Genomic DNA, 27858 nt, shown 5'->3' on the forward strand with positions numbered 1-27858 from the left:
GGTGGCTCAGTTGGTTAAGCGTCCCACTTTGGCTCAGGTCATAACCTCATGGTTCGTGGGTTTCAGCCCCATGCTGACAGCTCAGAGCCTGGAACCTGTTTCAGATTCTGTGTCTCCTTTCCTCTCTACCCCTCCCATGCTTGCGCTCTCTCGCTCTCTCTCTCAAAAATAAATAAATGTTAAAAAAAACTTAAAAACACAATCAACAATCCTATTAAAGGTGCAAAATGAGTTTGGAGTCTCTGCATAGATTTTATGGTAGTTTCCATGATCTCGGTCAAGCTTTTGGTTCTTATTTGTCAATTATTTCTCTGAGTAGTAGATGCCACATAAAGATGTCAATTCCATGGCTAATAAAAATAAAAGCAATGAAGTGAGATCTAACATGGGAAGTATGAATTTTAGCTCCAGCACATGAATAACAAAAAAAAAGTGAGGCTCAATTAGTTATCAACGAAAAGAAAACACTTCATGTATACCTCATGTATACATAGCATTTTCTGATGGGCACAAAATATGGTCACTACTTAGCAGGGTATAAATTGTAGCTCCCACCTGTAAATAACTTATTGTGCTTACTCTGTTCTGTAAAGCACAGGAACAAATCACTCACTGATACAAGTAACAATCAATTCAATTCAAATGGCTTAGCTTTCTTGAAATGTAGCAGTGCTCCCATAACTATTACTTCATTAAATATTCACTAATAACATGCTTATGCAGAATGTAGGTGGAGGTGCTATTATTCTGAGCACTACAGTTAAGTACATGCTCAAAAAAATACCCATTTGTACACTCATTTACCCAATTTGAATGTTTGAACACTAGCATTCATGAATATTTAGGGCAAAGCTTAATATTTCTGAAAACAGCCAGCTTTCACATTTCTTTAATATTTTTTTTCCCCAATTGATGCCTTAGGTTATTACAAAAATGACCATAAATCATCTGTCTGCTTGGGGGAAAAGGCAGACTTGAAAGCCATTCAATTTCTTCAAAATTTTCTTGACTATTTAAAATGTAAGCAATGGTTCCAGAACAGTAAAAGTGGGTTGGATAGAAAAACCCCACCATGGTAAAGAGATCACAGTATCTTATTCATTTTAACATGCATTTTATATGGATTTGATAGTGGTCATCTGAACAGGCAAAACTCTAAAGGGAAGATTGGAATGTGGAAATAATGCCACAAAAAAGTGAATTTAAAGGAAATATGCAAGAAAGAAAAGAATGAGGATTTCTGCTTAGTCAAAAAAGGACATCATATTTTAGCAAAGTTATGCAAAGTAGTAAACCTGCAAAGGAGAAACCTGGTGTCATAAAACTTGAAATTAAGTTTATGTTTTCAAAAAGATAGTATATCTCTTGTACTATTTCTTTAAGCTACTAATGACCTTTATTGCTCATATTGCATTTACATGTTTAGCCAAAGTAATGTAGGAGAGCTGGCCAAAAGAAAAAGTTAAAGTGCAGTTTAAATTTTCAGATAGGTATTGTAATAACCTATTCTCCTGGATTTGCATTAATTAGAATTTTGGGGTATAAGACCTCCAAAGGCGGCTGGTAGTGGAGTGGAAATGCTAAAAAAGAAGTCAGAATATGTATGTGACCAACTGTGTTCCCTCTCTATTTGATTTGCTTTTGGACATGAGTCCAAAATTCTGCACTGAGTTTGGCCGTTTCCAAATTAAATGAATACTGACAGATGTTTACAGTGCAAATCTAGGTTTCTAGGTAAGTTTATATGGATCTCTACTCCAACCATTGTGACTGAATGAACTAATTCGTCACACATGTTGAACTGAAAATACTTACTGCTAATGATGCCCAAACAGATTTTTTATAATTGTAAAATGCCAATGATGGATAGTGTTAACTAACATGTTTCCAAACTTCAAGCTTTCATTGTTGGCGTCTAACATGTTAGGGGATAGAATGAACCATGTTTTAGTCAAGTAGTCACACATCTTCTTGTGATGGGCCAGACCTTAGTGATCCTTAGTCTAAACTTGTCACTTTATATATCAAGAAACAGAAGCTACAAAATAGTTTTTGTTTGACCACAATGATAGTGCTAATTAATGGCAAAACTATGAGACTCTACTGACCACAATAGGTTGTGATTTTGTCTTATCCTACCCCAGATGACTTTCTTCTATCCATTCACCACCCATCCATCCATCCAAAACCATTTTGTTCTCTAAAGGATGTGATATAGTCTATAAAGATACACAATGAAATACATTTAAGATAAATTAAAAGGTGGCAAAGGAAATTATTGGATTTGAGATAAGTAACCACTAAAATTGTCATGAAGAAAACACACACACATATAAGGAGACTAGTTTCTGTGTTCTCAACAGTACTTAAGAAAATGTATGCTATACATGTAAGTATATACATGTAAACATATATGTACTATATATTTATATACAATCATTTTTATATGTGAATGAGAATAACTTCTCTATTTCACAGGGATGTTGTAGGGATCAAATTTGACATGCGTGAAAGCACTCTGGAAATATCCAAGTTCCCACAATGTGGTATTTCTATGCTATTATTACAACTAATAAGGAATTATTTTTTCTCTTCATATTACACTATAAAGAATAGTTCTGGGGAGAGTTCAAAAAGGGCAGCCGACTCTCCACTTAACTGAATAACTTTCATTTTCATGTCCCGAAATCCTCTGAGTGTACCCTCAGTTAAATGGGATCTGTTTCTCTCATCCAACTAGCCCCTCTCATAAATGCTGTTATGCTTGGGCTGATTCCCTTTATACCAGAATAGGATTCATTTCAGCATTGTTTATTTAGGGTGTATGTGTCAATTTCACTGGTAATGTACAAGGTAGGTAGTACCAATCCATACCTGGCACTGTCATTCCCTCCTCTCCAGGCCTCATGTCCTGGAGAGTCACCATACAGATGCAAGGACACTGGAGTCCTCTCAAGTTCTCCTCCTTACTCACTTTCCTGGGACCTAGGTGACAACTTCATTTCCTTTATCTCTGCATCCACAGTTTATTTCTAATGCATGCCCTATTATAACTAGAGCATCTAAATGAACAGGTGAGTGGGAAATACAGATCACTTAGCAAACACTATTAATCAAAGGAGGGAGGGAGGGAGAGAAAGACAGAGAGAGATAGAGATAGAGAGAGAGACAGAGAGGGAGAGAGAGAGAGAGAGAGAGAGAGAGAGAGAGAGAGAGAGAGAGAGAAATGAGAAGGAAGGGAAAAGAAGCTGAGAGGAAGAGATGTACTTTAGGTTTGACCCCTGCCACATAATGCTCCCTATTATAATGATTGTATCTATAGTTACAACATGACACTGCTTATGGTTGTGTCTTCTCTATGGATTAACAATATACTAATTAGCTTAGGGGCACCTGAGTGGCTTAGTCAATTAAGTGTCTGACTCTTGATTTCGGCTCAGGTCATGATTTCATGTTTCATGGGATAGAAACTGGCATTGGGCTCTGGCTGACAGCACAGAGCCTGCTTGGGATTTTCTCTCCTCCTCTCTCCCTTCCTCTCCCCAACTTGAGTGTGTGCTAATTCTCTCTTTTAAAATAGTAATAATAATAATAAACAATACACTAGTTAAGACCGAAATATTTTCTCAGTACATCAAAACAGTGGAGGTATTTGCCTTTCAAAATTACGTTGAAATCTACAAGTTTGGGAACTGTTTGGATGTATGCTTTATCTTATCTCATGTACTTCTGTGGGATAGAGTTTTTTTTCCATGCTTAACATCCCCAAGATATCTATCACAAGAGTTCAGTAGAGTTGATTTAAAATGTCATCACCACTGATTGCGGTGAATTATGTCACAATGTATACATATATCAAGCCATTGTCATGTACTTAAGTGTATACAATTTTTATTTGTCAATTATACTTCAGTAAAGGTGAGAAAAGTCATCACACTCTAAACTTTTTATGAAAATAAGTATGATTGTGGAAATAAAGTTCAGAGTGCATGATTCATCTTGATTTTAAAAACAGAAGAAATGTTACTCATGACACTTGAATTGGTAGAATCATGTCAAATAACCTTACTCCTGATGGTCATCTTCTCTAAGCTCACTACACTGAGGTCTATGTTTGTCACAATTTCTCATTTATAACAGTTAATTAAGTCTCTAAATAAGAGTGAACAAGTATAGATTATTTTCCAGGAGTATGACTCGTAAGAGTGGGAGATGAGAATTGTGGCAAAAAAATCACACTTTTTCAAAGATTTTATCTGCCTCTAACATCTCTAGAAGTGACAATGAAACTTTATAACTGGTTTCCACATTATACCTAAAGGCTGGAAATTTATGGTAGAGAAGTAGCAAGAAGTGACATTACCTTTAACTGAAAAGAGAGAAAGACTGAAAGTTAGAAAGAAGGAAGAGCTAAAAATATCTTGCAATAAGTTGGTCTGCCTGTTTTTATGAAGCAGTCCTGTCCTTTGAGAAAGCAATAAGATATAGCTTGCTTTATAGAAAAAAACTGAGAAAAAATAGTTGACTATAATTCTGGGTCCCCCCCTTCACTGCTCCTAATTCTGCCTATCTCCTCAGAACTCTACTACAATAGTCTTGCATTGTAAATACTTTTGTTTATTGTAAAGAAACTATACCTCTATGTTTTTCTTTAGTACCTAACTACAAGATGAAAGTTTTATTTTCCTCCTGAAATAAATTGGATGAATATAAGGGCTGGTTGAGACCAGCCATCAAATTTAGACCAAGAAATATGTATTGGATAGAATTCATTCATAAAATGGAGACCTTTTGACTGATTCTTCCATGAATTTGCTCTTTCATTAGTTCATTCATCCACTTATAATCATTTATTGAATATCTTTGATTAATAAGAGTTATGCAGTGGAAGAATATAACAGAGAGCCAGACATTTCTACTTTGAGTTGCGTGGATAACTTCAGGAATGTGGCAAATGGAGGCTGTCTATGAGCAGAAAGCTGCTCTCCACTGAGCCCTGTCCACAGAACATGGAAGGAGGTGGACAGGTGTGAGTTATACAGATAGGGCAGAAGTCCCAGCTCTGCCACTTATTAGCTGTGAGACTTTGGACAAGTTCCCTAACTTCTCTAGGTTTCTTCCTAAATACAAATGAAGTGATTTACCCCTATTACACAGGACTATACAGAGCACTAAATTCTCTAGGGCTAGAAAGGCCCTGTCTAGCACAGTGGCTGGCACTTAGAAGGTATTTTGACAATATTTATTATATAGACATAGCTGGCTCTGTATACATTCTCACTTTCCTCTCCCTACAACATGGGGGAATGGTTGTTCCTCCACTGGACTACTGAGATCTTTTTTTTTTTTTTTCATCTACTGGCTTATTATAAACAGATGTAACTCAGAAACAGCCAAATGGAAGAGATGCAAAGGGCAAGATAGGCAGGGGGTGGGGGGATATGGAGCTTCCATGCCCTCCCCAGGTGGGTCACCTTTCCAGCACCTTCATGACTTTATCAGCTCTGAAGCTCTCCTAATTCTGTCATGTAGGGGTTTTTATGAAGGCTTCATCATGCAGGCATGATGAATTATAATCCTGAACTCCTCTCCCCTCCTGGGAAGGTTAGGGATGGGGGTAGGGGTTTAAAGTTCTAGGCTTCTAACTATGGCTTTAGATATTCTAAAACTATCTACAAACCTACCAAGCATGTACTTATTAGAACAAAAGATGCTCCTTGCACCCAGGAATGTCCAAGGGACTTAGGAGCTATGTCAGGAAGTGGGGACAAAGACCAAACATATATTTCTTATTATCCCACAGAGTCAGTAACTTCCCTTTGTTCTGGACTACCTTTCAATGATATGCATATAAAGAATAGCCTTGGAAGACAGAGATCTCCTGAGATCTTTAGACACAGATATTCTCTTCACAAAGGAGGTGTAATTTCCAACTTAAATCCACACCTCCATGTTTAAACATTTTATAAACAGAGCAAATTACATATTTGATATGAGAGCACTTTTTATTTATTTTTATTTTTTTATTATTTTTTTTAATATATGAAATTTATTGCCAAATTGGTTTCCATACAACACCCAGTGCTCATCCCAAAAGATGCCTTCTTCAATGCCCATCACCTACCCTTCCCTCCCTCCCACCCCCCCCCCCCCCCCGATCAACCCTCAGTTTGTTCTCAGTTTTTAAGAGTCTCTTATGCTTTGGCCGAGAGCACTTTTTAAAACACCCCAAAAAACATCACATCTGAATACACTGAAAAGCCGGGAAGCTCTTCTTTTCTCCCTAGCTGTTTGATGTAACCTAGAATTCATCAAATTGTCTTTGTTTCAGAGCTTGGAGACTCACTGAGATATCTGTTCCAGTTCCCTTACAGTAAAGAGAGGGAGACTAATGCGGCCTGGTCAGGTGTGTGGGATCCAATCACTACCTGGCTCAGCGTTGGATTCCGAATGTGAGCCTGCCTCCTGGCCTTCTATTCAATTGGCATCCCCCTCCCTCCATTGCTCCCAGTTCCATGTTTGGGTAAGAGGAAGATAAAAACAGCAGCAGGAATCACTTGCTGCTTTTCCCAAGTTTCTCAAACATGATTTGCCTTTTGCCATTCTGCCCTAAGTTTTACTGAAAATTTTACGCAAGGCCTTTGATAAGTACCAGGGAATGAAGTTTGCCTACATCACCCGACGTCAGATCAGACCAGAGAGCACTCAGCAGCCCCTGCCAAGCCCAAGGACTGACTGAAGAATGTGCGCGCAGATGCTACAGGAGAATTCTGCTAATTGTCTTCTGTTGGGGACTAGGCACTTCCTTAGAGATCTTGTCTTTGTGTGCACATTTCATTTAGGTGAAATCTGACTGAACTCTTCCCACAGGTATTCGAGTGTTTTATTTGGCTAAGCGATTGTTTAAGGACTTCCTCTTCAGCGACTATTCACTTATTATTATTATTATTATTATCATTTTGGCCATTAAAAGCACTGTGATAAGTAAAATTCACATGTAACACACTTCGATGACTAAGTGATTAACCATGTCCTCTCCTGGACGGCTCTTCTCTCTCCAGCCCTGCATTTACAGTCTGTTCCACTCAGTTCTGACACATTTCCTCCAACTTGCTATCATACCTCTCCTGCTTAGATGTGCACTTTTCTTTCACCCGCAACCTATGCCCCATTTGCTTAATTCTGAATTCTGGGATGTCTGCTGATTTAGGACAGTAAATACGCTTTCTAGTCACACAAAAAAATGCCAGTTGTCATCATGAGAACTTTTGAAATAGCAGAAGCGTCACCTTTTAAACGGAAGGTTCAGAAGATAAGCTTTTCTTGATGGTTTGGTATCACTGTTAGAAACATCAGAACCTGCAACACAGCGGTGATCTCAGATGCCAAAGTGTAGGCAGATGCCCTGTGCCCTAGGTCCTCATGCTTCTCTTTTAGTTTTTAATCAACGCCTGCTCTTACTAGTTTTCTCTTTTGTCTATCCATGTCAGCCTTTATCCACACCCTTTTCCCTTTCCAAAATCACTCCTTTGATCTGCTTTGAGCTGGAAATCCAGATAATTAAGGTTCTCTAACTATTTTGAAAAATAATAAACTGGCTCTAGGAAAAAAAGGGTCAGAGAAGTTCTCAAACAGGAAAGCCCAGCTGCTTAAAGCATTCAGCCAAGGCTTGTGGCTTAACATACAGAGACCTGTTAGTTTCCTCAAAATACATAGCTCCTTATGAAGGTATGTGTTTATTTCTAAGTTGCCCACTCAGTAACATTTTTTACCACGATAATTCTCAACAAGGCTTTTCTTATTTCATTAAGTCCAAGGAAACTTATTGGAACTAGACTCCAAATACCTCAATCTATTTTCCGAGTGTTCCACTGAGGTTGCTGGGAGAGAGATGAGCAAGAGAATAAGGAAAGTGGCTGCCTTACTGTCTGTGACCAAGCCACCTAAAGATTGGGGACTGTGTCTGCTTGTTCTTATGGGTAGAACGGGTTCTGCCGTGCAAGGGTTTAGCTGTATTCATGATTAACTCTGTATTCTGAGTAGAGAGATTCTGTCTGTGGTATGTCCTTTCCTGGTCTCCTAGAACCAGCTCTTCACTTAACAAATTGGGGAGTGCTGGGACTGATTATGGGAGCTTGTAACACTGCATCCAGTGATTTGGTGCATAAACATTAGAGTCAGAGTTTAAATCTGGAGTTATTAGAACTTGAATGATTTGTAAAATGGGAAGGATGCAGTACCAATTTCAGCAGTGTACTTTTAAGAATTAAGAAAATCATGATCAATGAAGCGCTTAACACTGTTGTTGTTGCATAATAAACACTAAGTAAATCTTAGCTATTCTTGCCTTCATTATTATTACATAGGACATGTACATATGTTACCTAGCATGCCAGGAGGCAGCAGGTTTTTCACTAAAGTGGGAAAAACCATAATATCCTAATAACTACAATAGGTAGACTATCCACATTTACCCTCGCCTAGAATATTGTGAAGTAGGAGGAGAAAAAAAGCTAAATATTGCATGAAGAATGCAAATGTACTTTTCTCCTGAATGTTCTATTTTGCTTTTCAACTTTTAAACTCCACTTTATTTCAAAACATACTTCCAACCATTCCAAAGCATTTTGAAGTTGGAAAGCCTTCTTTTTTGTTTCACAATAAGCTAACTGCAGGTGCAGACTCGAGGGAGACAGACCTTGGAAATTTTAAGTATGTTGCCATGGCAATGGTTTGCAAGAATGTGTATGAGTTTCATCTTAGCTCTCAAGCATTCAACGAGTTCTTATGTGGAGGTTCAAATTGCTAGGCACACAATGTTTGCCATTCATTGTGTCTTGAAAGGCTTGGAAATAACTGTCTCTGTTGCTTATAGCAACTAGAAACCACAAGATAGTATTTCTCTATCTATCTATCCATCCATCCACCCATCCATCCATTTATCTAGTCATCTATGCAAATATAGAGATCCAAGTCATTCATTATCTGCTCCTAGCTGGTCATTCTCACTAGTTTGGCTGCTCTAAGGGAAGCTGTATACACAAATACAACAATAAACATTTTCACCATTGTTGTAAACACAGGGTTCACTCTCAATATGAATTAACTCTAAAAATTTTCTACTGTATTTTTACCTTAATTTTCTCATCTAAAATGAACATATCCTTAAAGAAGCATGATAATTATTTAGGAATGCTCTGTTAAAGCAAACTTTCAGTCTAATGAATTGTGGAGCATCTTTTTAGAAGAGTCCTACCCTGTAATGCAGGAAAGAAGGTGAAGTCTGTAATTCTAGTCAGTATTTCAAACACCCCCTACCAAAAGCAATACCACCACCACCACCAATGAGAAGACATACAAAAAAAGTAATTTTATCTCATTTGAACCATCACTACTTCAATTGGTCTTAAATGGTTCACTTGATGCTTCTAAATTCTGAATCCTCCACAATGGTTTCATGATACATTAGCAATAAAACCAGTGACTCTTGACAAAAGCATTCTTCCCCATAAATGGAACACACAGAATACTAAAAAAGGAAAATTTTAAAACTATCTATTTGGTATAAGAGATAATTCGTAACAAATTGTCTTCAAATTATTAGGGTCCTTCCATCCAAAATTGTACTCTGCAAATTAAGTCAATATTTTTTGAAAGTTCATTCACCAGCAAACAAACAAACAAACAAACTGGATTTCTAAGATTGCATGTTCTTTAGTGTTCCTAGCAAAAGCTTTGTTGCAAATGACCCATCATGATACAAAGTGCCCTACATAAAATGAGGCCACAAGCGACTCCACTATTTTCTGTAGTTGGTTACCAACAAAACCTTCACAAAAGTGTTATAGCTACCAAAGCCTGGTAGTTATTTAAAATCCACTTTGCTGCTTTAACATTGACGCATCTTCCAGAAAACACACACACACACACACACACACACACACACACACACTCACTCATTCTCTCCATCCCTCCCCCCACCCCACTCCTTGATTTAACAGCTTGTTGATGTACTTTAAACTGCAGTCCTGCTCTCCACTCTCCCCCATTGTAAAAAGCCTACAGGAATGCTGAGATTAAACAATGAGAACGTAATAATTAGCTATGCAAACTGTCAAGTGGATCTAAAAAGAAAAACAACCCAGAAAACACAACAATCAGCAGTTTCAAGCTCTAACAAGAATATACATTGAGTTCCCATTTATTTCAAACAAAAATAGATTAGGTCTTTTGAAAAATGTTCACTGCAATTTCCATGGAAATAGGGCAAATCAGCTAATGGGTTTTTTTGCATCTCTAATTTCTATGATGCTGATATAGTAGAAAAGTCTTTGATCCTCCAATCTTTCCAAATAATTTCTGTTCTGCTCTTCTATAACCAGATTCATTCCCAAAGTAAGTAGCATTGAAACTTGTTCCAAAGAGGATACCCCTGTTTCCAACTCCAATACCTCACCTCAATAGTTGTATAAGAGGTAACTAAATTAATGTAAGCATTAAAGGCAAAATGGAAAGGAAAACAAATTCCTACATTATCTGGTGTGTTTGTGTGTGAATGGGAGGGAGGAGACATTCCATTTTTTTGATGGAGAGTACTGATTATATAATTTGAAGATAAATCTCTGGGATTCTTTACAGATGACAACTGACTACCTTCTCCCTCTCAGCCAGCATGCTGAATCCCTATGAAGCAACGTGGATTGCATGTATCACATACATGCTTTGTGTGAAATATCAATAATGCTCACGCTGATGGTTAATGTTCCCTTAACCTGTTATGCATCCATTAATAGGATTGGAATATCTGATTTTTTTTAAAGTCCAGAATTGTGATGAAATTGTACAATTGAACTACCTTAAAACTTTTGTTTGCTTCAATTCTCTTATCTTTAAAATTGTAGTGGGGCACCTGGGTGGCTCAGTCAGTTAAGCACCCAACTTCGGCTCAGGTCATGACCTCACAGTTGGTGAGTTCCAGCTAGTGTTGGGCTCTGTGCTGACAGCCCAGAACCTGGAGCCTGCTTCAGATTCTGTGTCTCCTTCTCTGCCCCTCCCCCACTCACTCTCTGTCTTTCAAAACTGAATAAACATTTAAAATTTTTTTTTTAATTATAGAAAAATAATTGCCTAACTTTACAAATTGAGAATGAAAGGTGGGATGTCTGAAAGTGGTCTGGGACAGGACACAGCATTCTGAGCCAACTAGGAATTCAATCACTATCTAACCAATTGACCTGAGGCAAAACACTCCCCATCCCAATAAAGTAGGTTAGGGTAGATGACCCAGGTCCCCTTAAAATCTAATTAATCAAGGGTATAACACAGGGAGTTCTTTTACTAATGGTGCAATTAAATACTTTGTGGTGGTGGTTATAAGAAGCTACGCATATGATAAAATTGCATACAGCCACACATATACAAATAAGTGTATGTGTAATCAGTAAAATCTAAAAAAGCTCTAAGATTTATAGTAATGTCAATAGTCTGGTTTTGATATTGGACTACAGTTATGGAAGATGTTAACACAAGGAGAGTTGGGTAAAGGATGTAAGGGATATCCCTGCATTTTTCTTTGTAACTGTGTGAATCTTTAATCATTTCAAAGTTAAAAGTTTTAAAACTATATGAGTATATACATACATAAATAAATACAATAATCTTCTATTTCATGAAATGCCTTGCTGACAGCCACAGATGAAACAAAAATATACAGGGCCTGGTGCTTTAATCAATGAAGTGAAATGTACTGGTTCTCAACAATTTACTTTTCAGCTAAATGTGACAGTTTCTAACTAAAACCATTAGTGGCTTTAAGGTGGTTAGAATATTGACTATTTCACCATAATCTAAAGTAAGGAAGTTGTCATGGGACAGTTTATTATTAGTGACACCATTTTTGCCTACCCTTCCATTATTTATCCTTGAATATTGAATCCAAAAGATTAGGATAACAACAAATAATAATTTCAACATCAACAAATATTATATACCCTTGATTTAGAAGAGAAAATTAAAGTAAAATACAAAAACAACACCAACAAAACCAACACAATTAAAAAGGAAGTGTGAGGGCTTCACTAAAAAATTAAGTTCCTAATACTTCTATCGTGGAGACTCTTAGTTTCTGCCCAATTAACTACTGCTTCAAAGAGTAATCTTATTTGCCATTCCTCAAATCTATAGAATCTTATCCATCTAAGAATTAGGTTGTGCTCAATATATTTCCTTTCAATGTCACAGAATCCAGTTGATTCTCCTAACTTCCATAAGGTTTAAAAATAATGGCTAGTGACCTAGCAATTTCATACCCATCTATTGGTTTCAAAATTTGAGTCTTAAGTAACACAAATGGGGCAGAAGAAAACAATAGATGTCAGTAGCATCCTTCTGTTAGAGGTAAATTAAAAGAAGAGAGACAAAGAAAATAGGAAATTATAAAGAAAATAAAGCAGAAGAAGGAAAAAAGGAGAGAAAAAGTTTCCTCCACCCATGTTTGGAAAGTGGCAGGGTGTCTCAGTTCATTTTACACATGAGATCAATGACAGGTCTTTCAGACTTAAGAAAGTAGGATTTCTGTCTCACTGAGTGAGATGTGAGATAGGTCTTGGTTTCAAAATTCAAGAAAGGGTTTTAAGATGAAAAAAACATTCAAAAATGTACATGTAAAAGTAAGACAATTTATCAAACTAGCCTTACTCCAGGACTAGCTGATTAAGTGGAGTCTTTAGATTTTAGCTGTCTGTGGCAGCAAAGACCTCACTCCTCTTAAACACCAAACCTAAGATACAGACTGGAAAATTGGCTAGTAGAAAATTTTTCTGTCCCTGAATACTTTCCACTGAACAATACAAGATACAATGAACAGAGGCAGTTTCTCAGTGACGTTGACTAAAATAGGCAAAGAATGGTGAGTTATCTGGTGAAATCCTCTCCAAACCTATGCGTGCTTTTCCAAAAGTTAATTCCACTGGATACAACAAATGTATTTATTGATTTTTAATGTTTATTTATTTTTTGAGAGAGAGACAGAGACAGAGCACGATCAGGGAAAGGGCAGAGAGAGAGGGAGACACAGAATCCAAAGCAAGATTCAGGCTCTGAGCTGTCGCCACAAAGCCAGATTCCGGGCTCGAACTAAGGAACTATGAGATCACCACCTGAGCTGAAGTTGGATGCTTAACTGACTGAGCCACCTAGGTGCCCCTGGATACAGTAAAATTAAAGTGGTAAGAGGATTTACTCCTAATAAAAGAATGAAATATATCATAGGTGATTAGCCAAGAAAGACACTAAGGGGGGGAAATCGGTCCCATGTTCTAGAACTGCCATAACCGAATCCAGGCCTATACTTCACATAGCCATAATGAAATGAGTTGCCTGAGAAGTGTGGGTTCCCACACCTCATAATACCTTGCCTTTCTTCGCTCCCCCTGGTGCCATAGTGCTTAAGCTTTGCAGCGCCCAGAGTATGTTTTAAAGCTGAAATGTTTCAAGCTAATAGTGTTCTGGAAATCAAATTTATCATAAGATTTAACTAAAAGTTAAACCTCTACTGTACATATCAATTGGTGCTCCAAAATGCTGGTTTCCCAGAACATCCACCAAATCTTGTCTATGTTTAGATGCTGGTAACAAATATAAAAAAATGAAAAATGCAATCACTGCACCTTCCATATATTCAGAAGTGTTGAAATTATAAATGTCAAAATTCTAATTTCATTTGCCTGTGTCTAAGAATATTTCCCTGCTAATTATTTCAAATTACTATAGACATTTTGCAAGCTATATTAGGCTTTATATCTAAGTTGTGAACATCCATAAAAATAATTTGTCCTATACATCTAACCTTTTGTTCTCAATATAGATCCACTTTCTTTTTTAAGTTTATAAAGAAATGCTTAAAAAGTCTTGTCTTCTGAGGATCTTATTTTTCATTTACCAACTTTATTTTTTCATAAATCTTTATCACTGATGAGAATTTTCTCAGATGGTGCTATTAATTGTTTATGTCTCCACTTTCCTTTCCACTTCCATTAGAAGCCACAGGGCACCTTACTTCATAGAGAAGAATGTAAAACTGATTTGGGGATGAAGGACTTTTAGTCCAGACTGCACCACTTTATCAAATATTTACTGATATGAAACCTAAAAATATACACGGTAGGTACAGTATTCATGTGGCTAATTATTTAGTAGATTCAGCCCATGATTTTATACCACAAGATTCTTATTAGGAACACCAGAAAGGGAATCAGAGCTTCTAGACACATGGTAATAAATATTTTCACTTACAATGAATAATTTAGCTCTTCTGGCATCCACTGTATAAAAAATATATTTGAAATAATTCCAAGGTCTCTTAGTGAAGGTAGAGGTTTTAGAACACAAGAACAGGCAGTATGGTGCCCCTTTCCTTTGTTTTCACAGAATTCTGCCTGCTTTTGTGATATACACACTGCAAAATTTTTCCTTGTTTGTCAAGATGATGTTGACATGAAACGATGTTTCTTCTGTAGCATTTCCTATGGTGAGTTTCTAGATTTCCAAATCACCAATTTTCTGAAATTTACCAGCCTTGCCCACAGAATGCTAACGAGCCTCTGCATTCTTCATTATGGAAATGGAAAAGGAGCTTTCCCTCAAATTAACGCTAGCCAAAACTGGAATTATTCTCACACTAGTTTCAAAATGAAAATTCGCATAATAAAATTAGAGATGTAAATTTATCTCAAAATTCAAGGAGATGATTCAACAAAATGAAAAGGAGTCTATGTGTTAAGGCCATTTTTCTTTAAAAACTTAAAGGGAATTCACATTTATTCACACTCTAAAATCATAAAAAAAGTATTAGAGTTGTGAAGCCCTCACTTTATGAATGGAGAAGTCAAGTACCAGCAGATTAAGTAGTTGGTCTTCATCACACCAGTAGCAGTAAACATTTCTTCAGTACAATCTCTTTACATAAATCAATTAGAAGAAAATGTTTTAAGATTAGATAAAGTCCCAAAATAACCCATTCACAATGGAACCATGTTGAATTTGAGGTGAATTGGGATTGTTTGTAAGGGTAGATCTAAAGTTTAGACGAGCAATCCAGGCTGATAATGGTGTAAATTTCACAAGGAAACAAAAAGAGAATCCCAGACCAATTTCAAAATGAAACCAACATATATAAAGGTGCAAAGAAAAAATAGGTATAAACAAAAAGGACTGCTTTTCTATTAATTGTTTCTTCTCCTAAAATGTTTGATTGAATGTTTCAAAGCAGAAATTTTGTGTAGTCCATTAAGGAGGATTCTCTTAGATATTGATGGGAAAACAAAACAAAGCAAAAAACAAGTGATGTTGGAATTTTCCAAATGTAGTTTCACAATACTCAGTGGCACAAAGCCTAAAAACAAAACAAAACAAAAAATCACTTCTCAAAGAGCACACTGAATGTTAATTTTTTTAGCACTGACAAATGGACAATGCTTCAATAAAACATTAATATTAGGGGAAGCTGAATGAAGAGTGGACTTTCTCTGCAGCATTTCTATGTATTTAAATTATAGCATTTATTTTAAAACTAAAATATAAAGGATGCACACTGATCAGATCAAATCTTATATATTACATATAAGTTGACATAACTGACATTTATATAATAATTTTCATTAAAAAGGTACAAATACAGGGGTGACTTGGTAGCTCAGTTGGTTAAATGTCCTACTTCAACTCAGGTCATGATCTCATGGTTCATGAGTTCGAGCCCTGCATCCAGCTCTGTGCTGACAGCGCAGAGCCTGGAGCCTGCTTCAGATTCTGTGTCTCCCTCTCCCTCTGCCTCTCCCGGGCTTGTGTTCTCCTCTCTCAAAAATAAATAAATAAACATTGAAAAAAAAAGATGCAGATACATTCATAAAGGAAAAATATATATATAACCACTACAACCATATCAAAGTAACCTGTAAAGCCAACCTCCCATTTGCAATATTTACAGACACAAAACATGTATTATGCTCACTTGCATGGCATGTCTTTGGAAATGTCCTTCCATTGCAGACTTTCAAATAAACCAAGCATATACTTTTCTTTTTTTTTTTTTAATTTTTATGTTTGTTTATTTATTTTTGAGAGAGAGAGAGAGAGACAGAGAGAGAAGGGGAGGGGCAGAGAGACGGGAGGACACAGAATCTGAAGCAGGCTCCAGGCTCCGAGCTGCCAACACAGAGCCCGATGTGGGGCTCAAACTCACAAATGAGTGACATCATGACCTGAGCCAAAGTCAGACATTTAACTGACTGAGCCACTCAGGTGCCACCCAACCATATACTTTTCTACTAGATCTTATCATTTTAGAACCTTGTCTTTCTTCCTAAAGCACTACAAAGAGTTCATGCATCATTTAGAGAATTGATAGACAGAGAAAGAGATAGAGATCAAGAGAGAGAGAGAGAGGGAAGCTAAAGTCAGTATTTATTTTATTATTGAATCAGTAGCCTTCTGTTTAAAATGATATCGTCTATTGCAATTGAAATCTTACTGGCTATGTGGGAAACCATAAAGTCAGGAATCTAGGAAACCCTTTTTGCATGGATGCCTTCATCACTGACTAAGCTTACTATCTCTAGCTTGAAATTTTAAAGAGTAATCAAGAACTATTCAATTTGATATTTTACAACTAGCTATCATTTCAGTCAGTACTAATCAATGGTTCATGAAGTTCTCCATAATTATTCACTGTATTTAAAACCACTCACCGAGGAAATAATAGTATTGATAACTATTTCAACAATGTGAGTAGACTGTTTACATAATTATCACTATTCAAAACTGTTTCACTCAAGGCCAAGCCCTTGCTTCTTGCCTGTACCATCCACATTCTACTTTCTTTACAGTTGGTACCATTCAAAAAGAAAACAATCAAATAGAGAAAAGGAAGTAAAATCAAGCAGATTGAAAATTATTACTGGGGTAATTTACAAACACACTGAATTATACCCAAATCATTCCATCAGTAAAAGGAAACTGATTTCGTATATTTTCTCTTATTAAAAAAATTATTTACTTAAAAATAGAAGATGTGAGCAGGGGATGGGCAGAAAAAGAGGGAGAGAGAATCCCAAGCAGACTCCACACTGTCAGCCTGGAACCTGATGTGGGCTTGAACTAATGGACCATGAGATCATGACCTGAGCTGAAATTAAGAGTCAGATGTTCAACTGACCAAGCCACCCAGATGCCCCTCGATTTGTTTTTTTTTTTAAGGAAAATGTTTAGCAATGAGGGCTAATTTTAATAAATAAAGAGAATATGCAGGTGAGTTTTGAAGAAAAAAAAAGTTATACATATTTAAAAAAAATTTTTTTTTGAGCAAGAGAGAAAGAGTGTGAGCAGGGGAGGGGCAGAGAGAGGGAGAGACACAGAATCTGAAGCAGGCTCCAGGCTTTCACCTCAGCACAGAGCCAGATGCAGGGCTCAAACTCATGAACCACAGCTCATGACCTGAGTAGAAGTCAGACACTTAACTGACTGAACCCCCAGGTGTCCCAAAAGTTATACATGTTTTGCATTTACTTTTATTACTCACAAGGCATAAAAACTGGCTTTTAATAAATCCATATGTTTCCCTGAGAACATGTAGAACAGGAAACAACCACCTTGACTGATTTTGAGAGATGCTACTTGGAACCTTGCTTGTTTCCAATATCCTTGTTGCATTACACACCACTTCAGAGGCTGGTACTGGTGTGATGGGATGTGTCGCTGACCTGATTTGACCTGATTTTGTGTTACTTTCTATTTTGTGACTGCATAACTAGGGCTGCTGAAACAAACACAAGGGACATAGAACAGAACAACTTCTATGTATCTACTTAACCCATAGTGACCTCTCCTATCTCCAAACTACCATCAAGTATATGGCAGATGTGCAGCAAATATATTTTCATTAATTGATACTATAGGGTAAAATAGGTCAGCTTTCAGTACTTTAGTTTTATATGCATTTCTGTAGACTCTTCAACTGGACTTTTAAGACAAGAAATATCTGAATTTCCTTTGAGTCAACCACCATATCTAGCAGAGTTTTGGTATAGATAAATTAATACCTATATATATCTATATATCGATTGATCTCTATATATATCTATATACATATATCAATAGATATCTTAACATATTTTAACTATCAAATGTACAAAAAACACTGACATAATTGCTTATATATTATAATTGCCAATATTCTGGAAGGAGATAATACACTTCTTGAAGGCTAAGAAAACTGTTGGCAGACCCAAGAGTAGCTGTTTTTCCTGAAATTTCTAGTTAGTTATATGTATCCTTTAAACCTATTAGCAGCTAAATATTTACCAGTGTTTTATACAGACATACATATTCACACACACACACTACACTCAACTCTGAAAATATTGTACTTCTACTATAAACCTAATGAATAGATGATCCACTCAAGTCTACCTGTGCTAATTAAGAGAAGTCATGCTATGTACTTGAAAAAAATGATTTTTAAGCCAACGGGAGGGTAAGTGGTCTAGAAAGCAGATCTAGTCGTGCAGGTGACCCACTGTGTAGACAGTTCACACACGAGTAATTTAGAATTGATACCTATGCAACTCCAAAATGAAGTGCTTTTAAAAAACATCAAAACTCTATGCAATATTGATCTGACAATAACATAGTCATATTTTGAAGTCATAAAGATAGTTTTAGTTTTGTACCTATGGTACATACTTTATTATATATACATAGTATTTACATATATAATCTATATTTTTGTATATATAACATTCTTTAATTAGAAGCAAATTCGCTTCACTGGACAATTGACTGGGAAGGCATGGTCTTTGAAGCTGTAGCAGAGTTTTCAGTTGGAAAAATGTAAAGAGATCACACAGGTGAAGACATTTTTCCATAGCATTAAACCCCCACTTTATCCATGAAGTTACCAGTAAATCTAGGCTGTGAATTTATGTAATCATATTTTTGGTCAAAAGTCTGAGAATCAAGATTGTGGTATCCTACAAACCCCATTATGTTTTAATTAAAAAAGCAGTGGAAACAAAGATGGGAACATAGAGACTTTAGGACTAATTTCTTTAGGAGACTGATTTCTTTTGGTTCCCTAAGATAATATTCAAATCACTCTCATCATTATATTATAGTTGTGGGAAAATAGTAAGAAAAGTATGTGAGCCTCTCTGTTAACACAAAAAATAATTACAGGGGTGCCTAGGTGGTTCAGTCGGTTGAGCGTCTGACTCTTGATTTCCTAACAGATCATGATCCCAGGGTCATGGGGTCGAGCCCCACTCGATCAGGCTATGCACTGAGCATGGAACCTGTTAAGGTTCTCTCTTTCTCCCTCTGCCCTCTCCCCAACTCACACTCTCTTTCTCTCTCAAGTAAAAAACAAACAAACAAACAAAAAAACCCTAAAAACAACAACAACAAAAAACCCACTAACTTAAAAAAAGTAATTACAGGGGCACCTAGGTGGTGCAGTCTGTTAAACATCCGACTTCAGCTCAGGTCATGATCTCACAGTCTGTGAGTTTGAGCCCCACATCGGGCTCTGTGCTGACAGCTCAGAGCCTGGAGCCCGTTTTGGATTCTGTGTCTCCCTCTCTCTCTGCCCCTCCCCCACTCACGCTCTGTTTCTCTGTCTCTGAAAAATGAATAAACCTTAAAAAAATTTTTTAAATTAAAAAAATAATTACATTGTTATTTCACATGTAGTTTCAAAAAATATATACCACACAACATATATGTATATATTCATAATACACACACATACACACACACACACACACACATATATACAACACACATACAATGGAATATTACTTGGCTATAAAAAGATTGAAACCTTGCCATTTTCAACAACATGGATAGATCTAGAGGGTATAATGCTAAGTGAAGTAAGTCAGTCTAAGAAAGACAAATACCATATAATTATACTCATATGTGAAATGTGGAATTTAAGAAACAAATCAGGAAAGAGACAAACCAAAAACAGACTGTTAAATATAGAGAACAAACTGGTGGTTGCCAGAGGGTAAGATGGGAGGAGGGATGTGTGGAACAGGTGAAGGGCATTAAGAGTACACTTATTTAGAGGTGCCTGGGTGGCTCAGTCGGTTGGGCGTCCAGCCCTTGATTTCAGCTCAGGTTATGATCTCATGGTTCATGAGATCGAGCCCCACATAGGGCTCTGCACTGACAGTGTGGAGTCTGCTTGGGATTCTCTCACTGCCCCTCCCCCACTTGCAAACTCTCAAAATAAATTTTAAAAAAAGAGTACACTTATCGTGATGAGCACTGAGTAATGTTTAGAATTGGTGAATCATTATATTGTGCATCTGAAACCAATATAACACTGCATGTTAATTATACTGGAATTAAAAAAATAATTATATATATGTATGTGTGTGTGTATATACATACACACACATACACACACACACACACACATACAGACATATACCACAACAATGAAAAGCATATAACTAATTTTGGAAAATAGTTCTGAGATAGTTACTAATGCTTAATCAAGTGAATTCAAAAAACGGAAAAAATTTGAGAAGCAAATGGGAATGTATGGTGATAACCACTCATCATTTATGACACAAAAATTGAAGATATCTCATATATTACCGTCTTCATTTGCTAAGGGAAACTAGAGATATCCATCAGTTGATACTTGTCTGTGGCTTTTCCTAATTATTCTGTATACTGGAAATTGCTCTTCTACTAGATATTACTGTGTTTGGCTCCATTTTCTGTGCCAGAGTGATGAGGCAAGGGAGTCTTCAGGAGATTCAAATACCAATTGTCAAGTAAATGAAAATACAATAGCAGAAAGTAAAACCAATCTTTGCAGGTCAATATGGTAATCTTAGTAGAAGTCAAAGAAATCGAAAGCCTAAATACACACAAAAATGTATAAAGCCAAATTTGGTGTCATTACACTGCTGAATTTATATACAGCTTATTGTGTAGTAAAATTGAGGTCTGGAGCAAATAGCATTTGAATCCACAAGTGACAGGTAAAGCAGCAGAGAAATAAAAGACTGGAAGTAGGGAAAATGGGAAATGAAAAAGACTAAATAATAAAAGGCACCACTTGGTCTAAGGATAATTAAATATCCACTAATACGGTTCACCTATGAATTTTGCTAGTGCTTATATACTGGAATTAAAAGCGACTAATTTTGCCTGGGAAAAATTCTTGTTTCAAATGAACTATTTCCAAATGGGCAGAGTAAGCTTAGTTCTTAAAACATTTAAACTTAATATAGACAATGGCTGAAAGTCCTTGGCTACATGTTTTCTCCCCCTCCCATTTGAAAACTACAAAGTATAAGCCAAGAGGGCTTTTCCCATCAATTAGCATTCTGCCTACTGCATCCATCATATAGTTAATTGATTGCACTTGTAGTTTATAAATGCACCCAGATGCTGTGGGATGAGCACATTTCGTAAATTAAAGGAGCATATGGAAGGCACACAGACAGTAACATTTCATCATAACTACCCAAAACATCCTTAATATGCAATGCTACATCACTAATTACTATGTAAATATGTAAGCATTTCCCTGGTTAATGTCTTGGTGAGAAATTTGCTTGGCGGTTGAGCCCACATACTATTTTTACCAGACATTTAATACCACTTCAGGGCTCTTCTAGTTTCATTCCACTTTGCCTGTAAGGATTACATGGTGTTTAGCCTATTATGCAAACTTGATTGGGCAAATAGTGAAAACATTTCTTCTTTAACACTAGGTCATCTTACTTAGGGAACACCAGTCAACCCTCAAAATTACAAATACCTATCCAAGATTCTGTCTGCAGGCTCTATTTCTTTCTAAAAACATTGGACACAATTTGCCAAGTGAGGAACATTTTGTTGCTTAGTGGACTCTTTCATTAATTTCTAAGAGAAGGGCAAGGAGGAAAAGGATTGCATAAAGTATAAGAAACTGACTCAATTCTTCGACTCTGGGGAAATTAATATAAGTGATCTGAGTAAATTATCTTGAATACCTCAAGATGTCAAAGGTAAAGTTTTCATTCTCTTATCCAGGACCTTGGTTCAAGCCAAGGTCCAAAGGGTAAGTCAAGAGAAATATGCAACATGGCAAAAGTTCACTTGGAAGATGGTAATTCTCTCCATATGCAAGGTCCACTAATCAAATGATTGAGTGAGCTGTGGGTGACCCATGGATCAAAAGATGTATACTTAAAACTTTTAAAATTTGTGTTTTATTGGTATATTTTGGCAGCATGATTTTGGTCAAGTTCATTTGCACTCAGGACTAGAAATTGTGTCCAAGTTCACCTTAAAATTTTGTAAGAATTATTAAAATTATAGAATTCAGAAGTAAATTGATTTTCATTTTTTTCCCCAGCCCTTTGACCTTCCTGGGCAAAGACGGCACAGTTCTCTGGGCATTTGGGTGACAGAAAGCTTGATGGAGAATTCTGAGAGATAAATTTCATTTCAGAATTTGAATTAAACATTGGTAATAAAGATCCCAAGCTTCCTAAAAATAAATCAACAAATACTTAAATAAAACATTCAAAGTTATTCTAGAAATGAACCTCTATTTATAAGCTGGAAGTAAAATAATAGTAGATTAGTCAGCATGGGCTCTTAATATTTTCAGAATCAAAAGCTTACTTAGGGAAAAAGTCAGCAACCCCTAGAGATGCTTGAATCATCTAAGGTGATTCATATAAATTTAGTAGTTACTGCCACATTTATATCTAGATACCACCATCCCAAATAATACAATAGTTTAATTTTAATTTTGCTCCTACTTTTCCTGAACACGGCAAAGAGAAAAAGGTTACAAACAACAACCAATAGACAACACATCATTTATAATCTGGTGAAGCAACTTCTATTCATAAGATTCCTTCCCTACTCGATGATTCCTTCCCTAATTTAATGAAAAATATTTGTTACAACAGACATGACATTGTATCTCATAATTAAAGGAAGATGCAGTCAGGAGTTCCCTTGAAAAGAGAGGGCAGGCTTCCTTCACTATCAAGCCCGCTCTTCCCCTCCTGGCTCCCCTTTTCTGATATGCAATTCCTTCTGTTCTCCATCTGCTCCGCCCCCACCTATTGTCTGTACTCACTGCCAAGCATGCCAATCCCATCTGGCCCTACTCTTGCTTCTGCTGGCTCTAATTCCCATGGGCCCAGGAAATATATGAATGCCAGGGCTTTTTCCCTCTTCACAGGAATAAGGACTAGCCAGGAGGGTATCAAACAATTCCCCAAAGAAGTCACACACACATGAACATGCACATGATCTTTTGCATACACAAACAGCAGGTTTAGAATCATTTCATAGGCTAAAATAAAAATATATATATATATATACTTTTGAAATTTTTTTACCTTGATGCATTTTTAAAAATTAAAATCTTACTATCTTTGAAATAATCAATATTTATATTTCAAAAATATAAACACTTTCATTAATCTCAGACATGCATTTTTTTTCAGAAAGAAGTAACTAGTGTAAACAAATGTTACTTAAATCTTACCATCATGAAATATTTCCATTAGTTAATCAGGTTTAATCGTTGACCACTAATACATTTTCTGTTGTACCAAACATATATTTAATTCAGACATTCCAGCTTTACAAATTCTCAACGAAAACCCACTCTGCCGCAAAAAGCATGCATGGTCAGAATCTAAGCATATTTAGGCAAAAATATCACCAAGTCATTAACGATAATAAAGCAGTCTGGCAAGTATTGAAAGCAGCTTTTATTCATGCTTTTACTTGAACCAACTTAATACATACATATATATATATATATATATATATATATATATATATATATATATGTACACACACACACACACAATTTTTGGTTGTTTTTGCCACAAGCATGCTAAAAAACCTCTGAAGCTCACAAAAAGCAGCAAACAAAACTAGAAGCAATCATGCTCAGGGTTTAAGGACATTAAAAGATTTAAAGCATCGTTTCTATATTTCACATAGAGCGTGCATAAATTTGACATGCAATCTCCAAAAATAAATATTGTAACATAAATCTTAAAATTAGTTTATCCAAGAGAGTTTATTCTTATTTTCATTATTATTGTTCTTAGCCTTCTGGTATCTTAAACCCTGCATGCTGCAGTTCTAAGCTGTGCTGAGCACCGGCTGTGAGAGAAGAAGCTACCTGCGAGTTTTCACAGTGCCATCTCATATCCATGTCTGTCTGGCTACCCTGCGTGCTTAGAGCTTTTTTCTTAATTCTTAATGGAAATCCTAGGAAATTTAGTCCATCCTCTGAAATCAATACTGGTGACAGGAGAGCTCCCTGACTCAGTGGGAGATCAAGATGATAAATTGCCTGCGCATCAGCCTGGCCTATCAGTGCCCTGCTCACAGATGGGCGAGAAAAGACACAGAAAAGGCTCTATCAGTCACGTGTCACCGAGGAACCAATGGCTGACGCCCTACTGCAGGAAGGGATGCTGCAGTTCCGTCTGCAGTTGACGAGGCTGTTGGTACACAGCCCAGCCCGCGCCCTGCTCAAAAAGTAAGCATCGCTGCTATTGTTGAATTTACTCCCTGGCTGTGACTGCATAGAAGAACGGACATCCCTCTAAATGCGACCCAAATAAAGACCTTTTTTTCATGCGCAGAGAATTTTCTCTATATTGCTTTCTAACCCAATGCGATCGCAAAACAGAAGGGAAACTTTTTTTTAACATCCCAACCCTTAAACTCTTATGTGCTTCCCTTCAGATGATTATCATGTTTTCACCTAATATTAAATTAGAAGCTTAAACTGTGCAATTAGCATGCAACCCTCCTAACAGGATCGCCGCAAAGCTTTATAATTGTAATTATAATTTTATTCCCAAGTTAATGAATGACTTTTTTCTTGAATGCCAAGTTTATAATGAGTATTTTTATGGGATGATTTTGTAAAGGCAATTATGCAACAATCAGAAGTACCTTATTATGCTTTTCTGCCAATTAGAACTGTTCCTCTTTAAAGACGATTTAAATCCCAATAAATATGCCATTTTATCAATCATTAAAAATAAAACCAACAACAACAAAAATCCACCACCAAATGTACATTTCATTTCCTAAAGCCAGAAGAACAAATGTGTTATCCAGTGATGGGAATATGGACTCATTTTTTTTTGGTCTTTCCTTTGAAATTTAAAATAATTCTTTGGTAAGCAAAGGATCCACACATCTGGAATACCATATGGAACTATATACCCCAATACATCTGCTTCCAGTGATCATTGTGCAATAACAGATATGTTGCACAGTTCTTCAAGGTAACTGAGATGATTGTATCCAGTCTGACAGGTAAGGTTATAAGTGATGAGACCACAGTATTTTTCAAATGGCAATATCATGGAGATTAAAAAGAACAAGAAAAAAAAAAACTCAAACAATGAAGAATCTTCAGGAATAATAGAAAGAGTACCCAGGGCACTTCTCTTTATTGTTCCTCATTGCCCAGTTTTAATTATATCCATACATTTTCAAGGATTAATTCCTTTAGAGTGACCCAACACTACTGAAAAAAAAATCTGAGAATAAATACTGATAGATGTGCCATCATAAGTAAATTGTCACTGAACTTTAGAATGCTGAAATTCCAAAATTCATTTTGTCTTGGGAGCTATTTTTTAAACACATTCTTGAAACACTGAACTCTGCCAAGTTTTCTGCAAATATCTATCCACCCTTATTCAATATTGACTATCAGGAAATAATAAAGCATTTTTCAAATTTGTTAAAATGCATATTGTTTTGTGCTCATTCTATTTAGCCTACTTATTCAATAATAACATAATCCTCAATAATCAAACTTTATTTTTTTAAAGGAAAAAAAAAATAAGGCCCAGAACACTTCTCATCAAAAAGAAAACAGTAATAAAGCATCATCAAACCTACTCATTGCAGTATTGCAATAGCCAAAAGTAGAAACTATCTAGTCATCAATAATAGACTGATTAGATAGATTATGGTAGAGTCTTACAGTAGAGATACTCGGCAGCTGTAAAATATAATGTGGCAAATTCAAATGTACTTCTATGAAGAGATCTCTAAGATGTAATGTTATTTACACAAAAATCAAAGGTGCAATTTTTTAAATTGTTTAAAGTTTATATACACGCATACACACACATTTACACACATGAAATATAGTTGCATATGCAGAGGAAATTTCCAAAAAGACCTAAAATACCAGTTAATAGTGGTTAAATCTGAGGAGCAGAGCTGGGTTCAAAGGTGAGACCGAGGCATAGGTACCGTTTTATATGCTTTTCATCCAATTTATGTATTACTTTTCTAATTCAAAATTAATTAATTAAAATGATGGCATCTACATTCATTTAGGCTTAGAAGAATGTGGCTCCTAGATATTTGAGCACAAGTGTTAAGGGGAAAGGAGAGGAGAGAGAAGGGAGTGTGGCTTGCTTTTTTCATGTTAATAGGTAGGTGTGGGCAAGAAGGGAGCTGCCAGAGACAGGTTCTAGCAATCTTAGCTGAAGACCTCCCCAAACCATATTAAACTTTCAGTTCTTTCATCTCTTAATGCCTATAACAATACAAACTTACAGGCGCTAAGAGCTTTACAATATGCAGTGACAATTCACCTAAATTATCTCTGATTCTTAGAGAACATGAAGGACTGAGAAGTAAATGATTTGGCTAATTAGCAGAACTTGGGCAAATTAACCCCTCCAAGCCTTAGTTTTCTCAGCAGGATGCAATTAGCAAGAAGTGGCAGAGCTAACCATGAATTTTAATGTAGGATATTGTTTACTGCTGCTTTAGAGGCAAAGTAATGTGTTGTTTTTCTGTTTCATTGTTTTTTGTTTGTTTGTTTTTGTTTTTTTGTTTGTTTGTTTGTTTGTTTTACCAATAGTGGTGTAGGGCTAAAGACAAAACAAAATCCATTTTCTTGGGCTTCCTACTTGGCCCAAGCTTTTTTTATCCAAGAGACAGAACTTGGCTTATAGATTCCACTGTTCACTCTTTTGTGGCTGTTGTTCAGATTCCTAGTACTTTAAGAGATATAAACATTAAAAAATATTGAATTGGCTAAATTCAGTCAAAGGCTTATAATTTGATTAAAGGATTTTTGTGTTCTACACAAAGTTACACTAAAACAGTAGCTTATAAGGTGGGGGGTAATTTGGTCCACAAGGAGACATTTGACCGTGTTTGGAAATATTTCTAGTTGTCACAGCTGGGGCGGTGCTACAAGCATCTAGAGTGGGTGGTGGCAAAGATGCTGATAAGCACCCTCCAATGCACAGCCCCTACAACAAAGATTTATCTGTCTCTGAATGTCAATAGTGAGACTGAGAAACCGTGTTCTAAATATTAGGCTTTTCTACCTTATTTACAAAGAGGTTTAAAACAAAAAGTATTCTTTACTGTGAGGTGTATATTATAAAGTGGTGAGGAAGAAAGTTTAGGTGGAGAAGAGAGAACTGAGGGCCAGGCCCTGGATCCCTCCATAGTTGAGAAGTCATGAGGAAGAAGAAACAGGAACCGGGAAAAGGAGGTAAGAGAAAAACTCCTAGGGTGGTGACCCGGAAGCCTGTTGGCAACAAGTGTGTTGGCAAAACATTAGGATCTTTTTCAAATGCTGTTGATGGGTTTTATATTCCACTTTTCATAGTTTTGTTTTTAATTTAAACAAAGGGTCTGAGAAATTAATCCCAATGAACTTAACAATACAAAAGACTTGAGGTCCTTACTCCTCCTCATGTTTGGATCTTTACAGGTGTGGCCATAAAAGGTAGTATTTACAGGGATCCCAAGAGGGCTATT

The 27858-nt window shown here is 36.3% G+C and overlaps 1 protein-coding gene across 28 annotated transcripts in view; it reads right to left on the reverse strand.

Annotated features, from left to right (window-relative positions):
* NRXN1 (neurexin 1) overlaps window positions 1–27858 on the reverse strand; it is a 1120881-nt gene that overhangs the window by 30303 nt on the left and 1062720 nt on the right. The window contains exon 1 of one of the 28 annotated variants that reach the window (XM_053200590.1): window positions 24218–25421. The exons of 26 other annotated variants lie outside the window; for them this stretch is intronic. In XM_053200590.1, the coding sequence (XP_053056565.1) occupies window positions 24218–24250 (33 nt within the window). In that variant the 5' untranslated portion in view covers window positions 24251–25421. Of the gene's footprint in view, window positions 1–24217; window positions 25422–27858 lie in introns of those variants that run through there. One more of the 28 variants, XM_027072493.2, reaches the window with a different exon arrangement.

Source organism: Acinonyx jubatus, chromosome A3 (assembly GCF_027475565.1).
Source record: "Acinonyx jubatus isolate Ajub_Pintada_27869175 chromosome A3, VMU_Ajub_asm_v1.0, whole genome shotgun sequence".
Taxonomy (NCBI): domain Eukaryota; kingdom Metazoa; phylum Chordata; class Mammalia; order Carnivora; family Felidae; genus Acinonyx; species Acinonyx jubatus.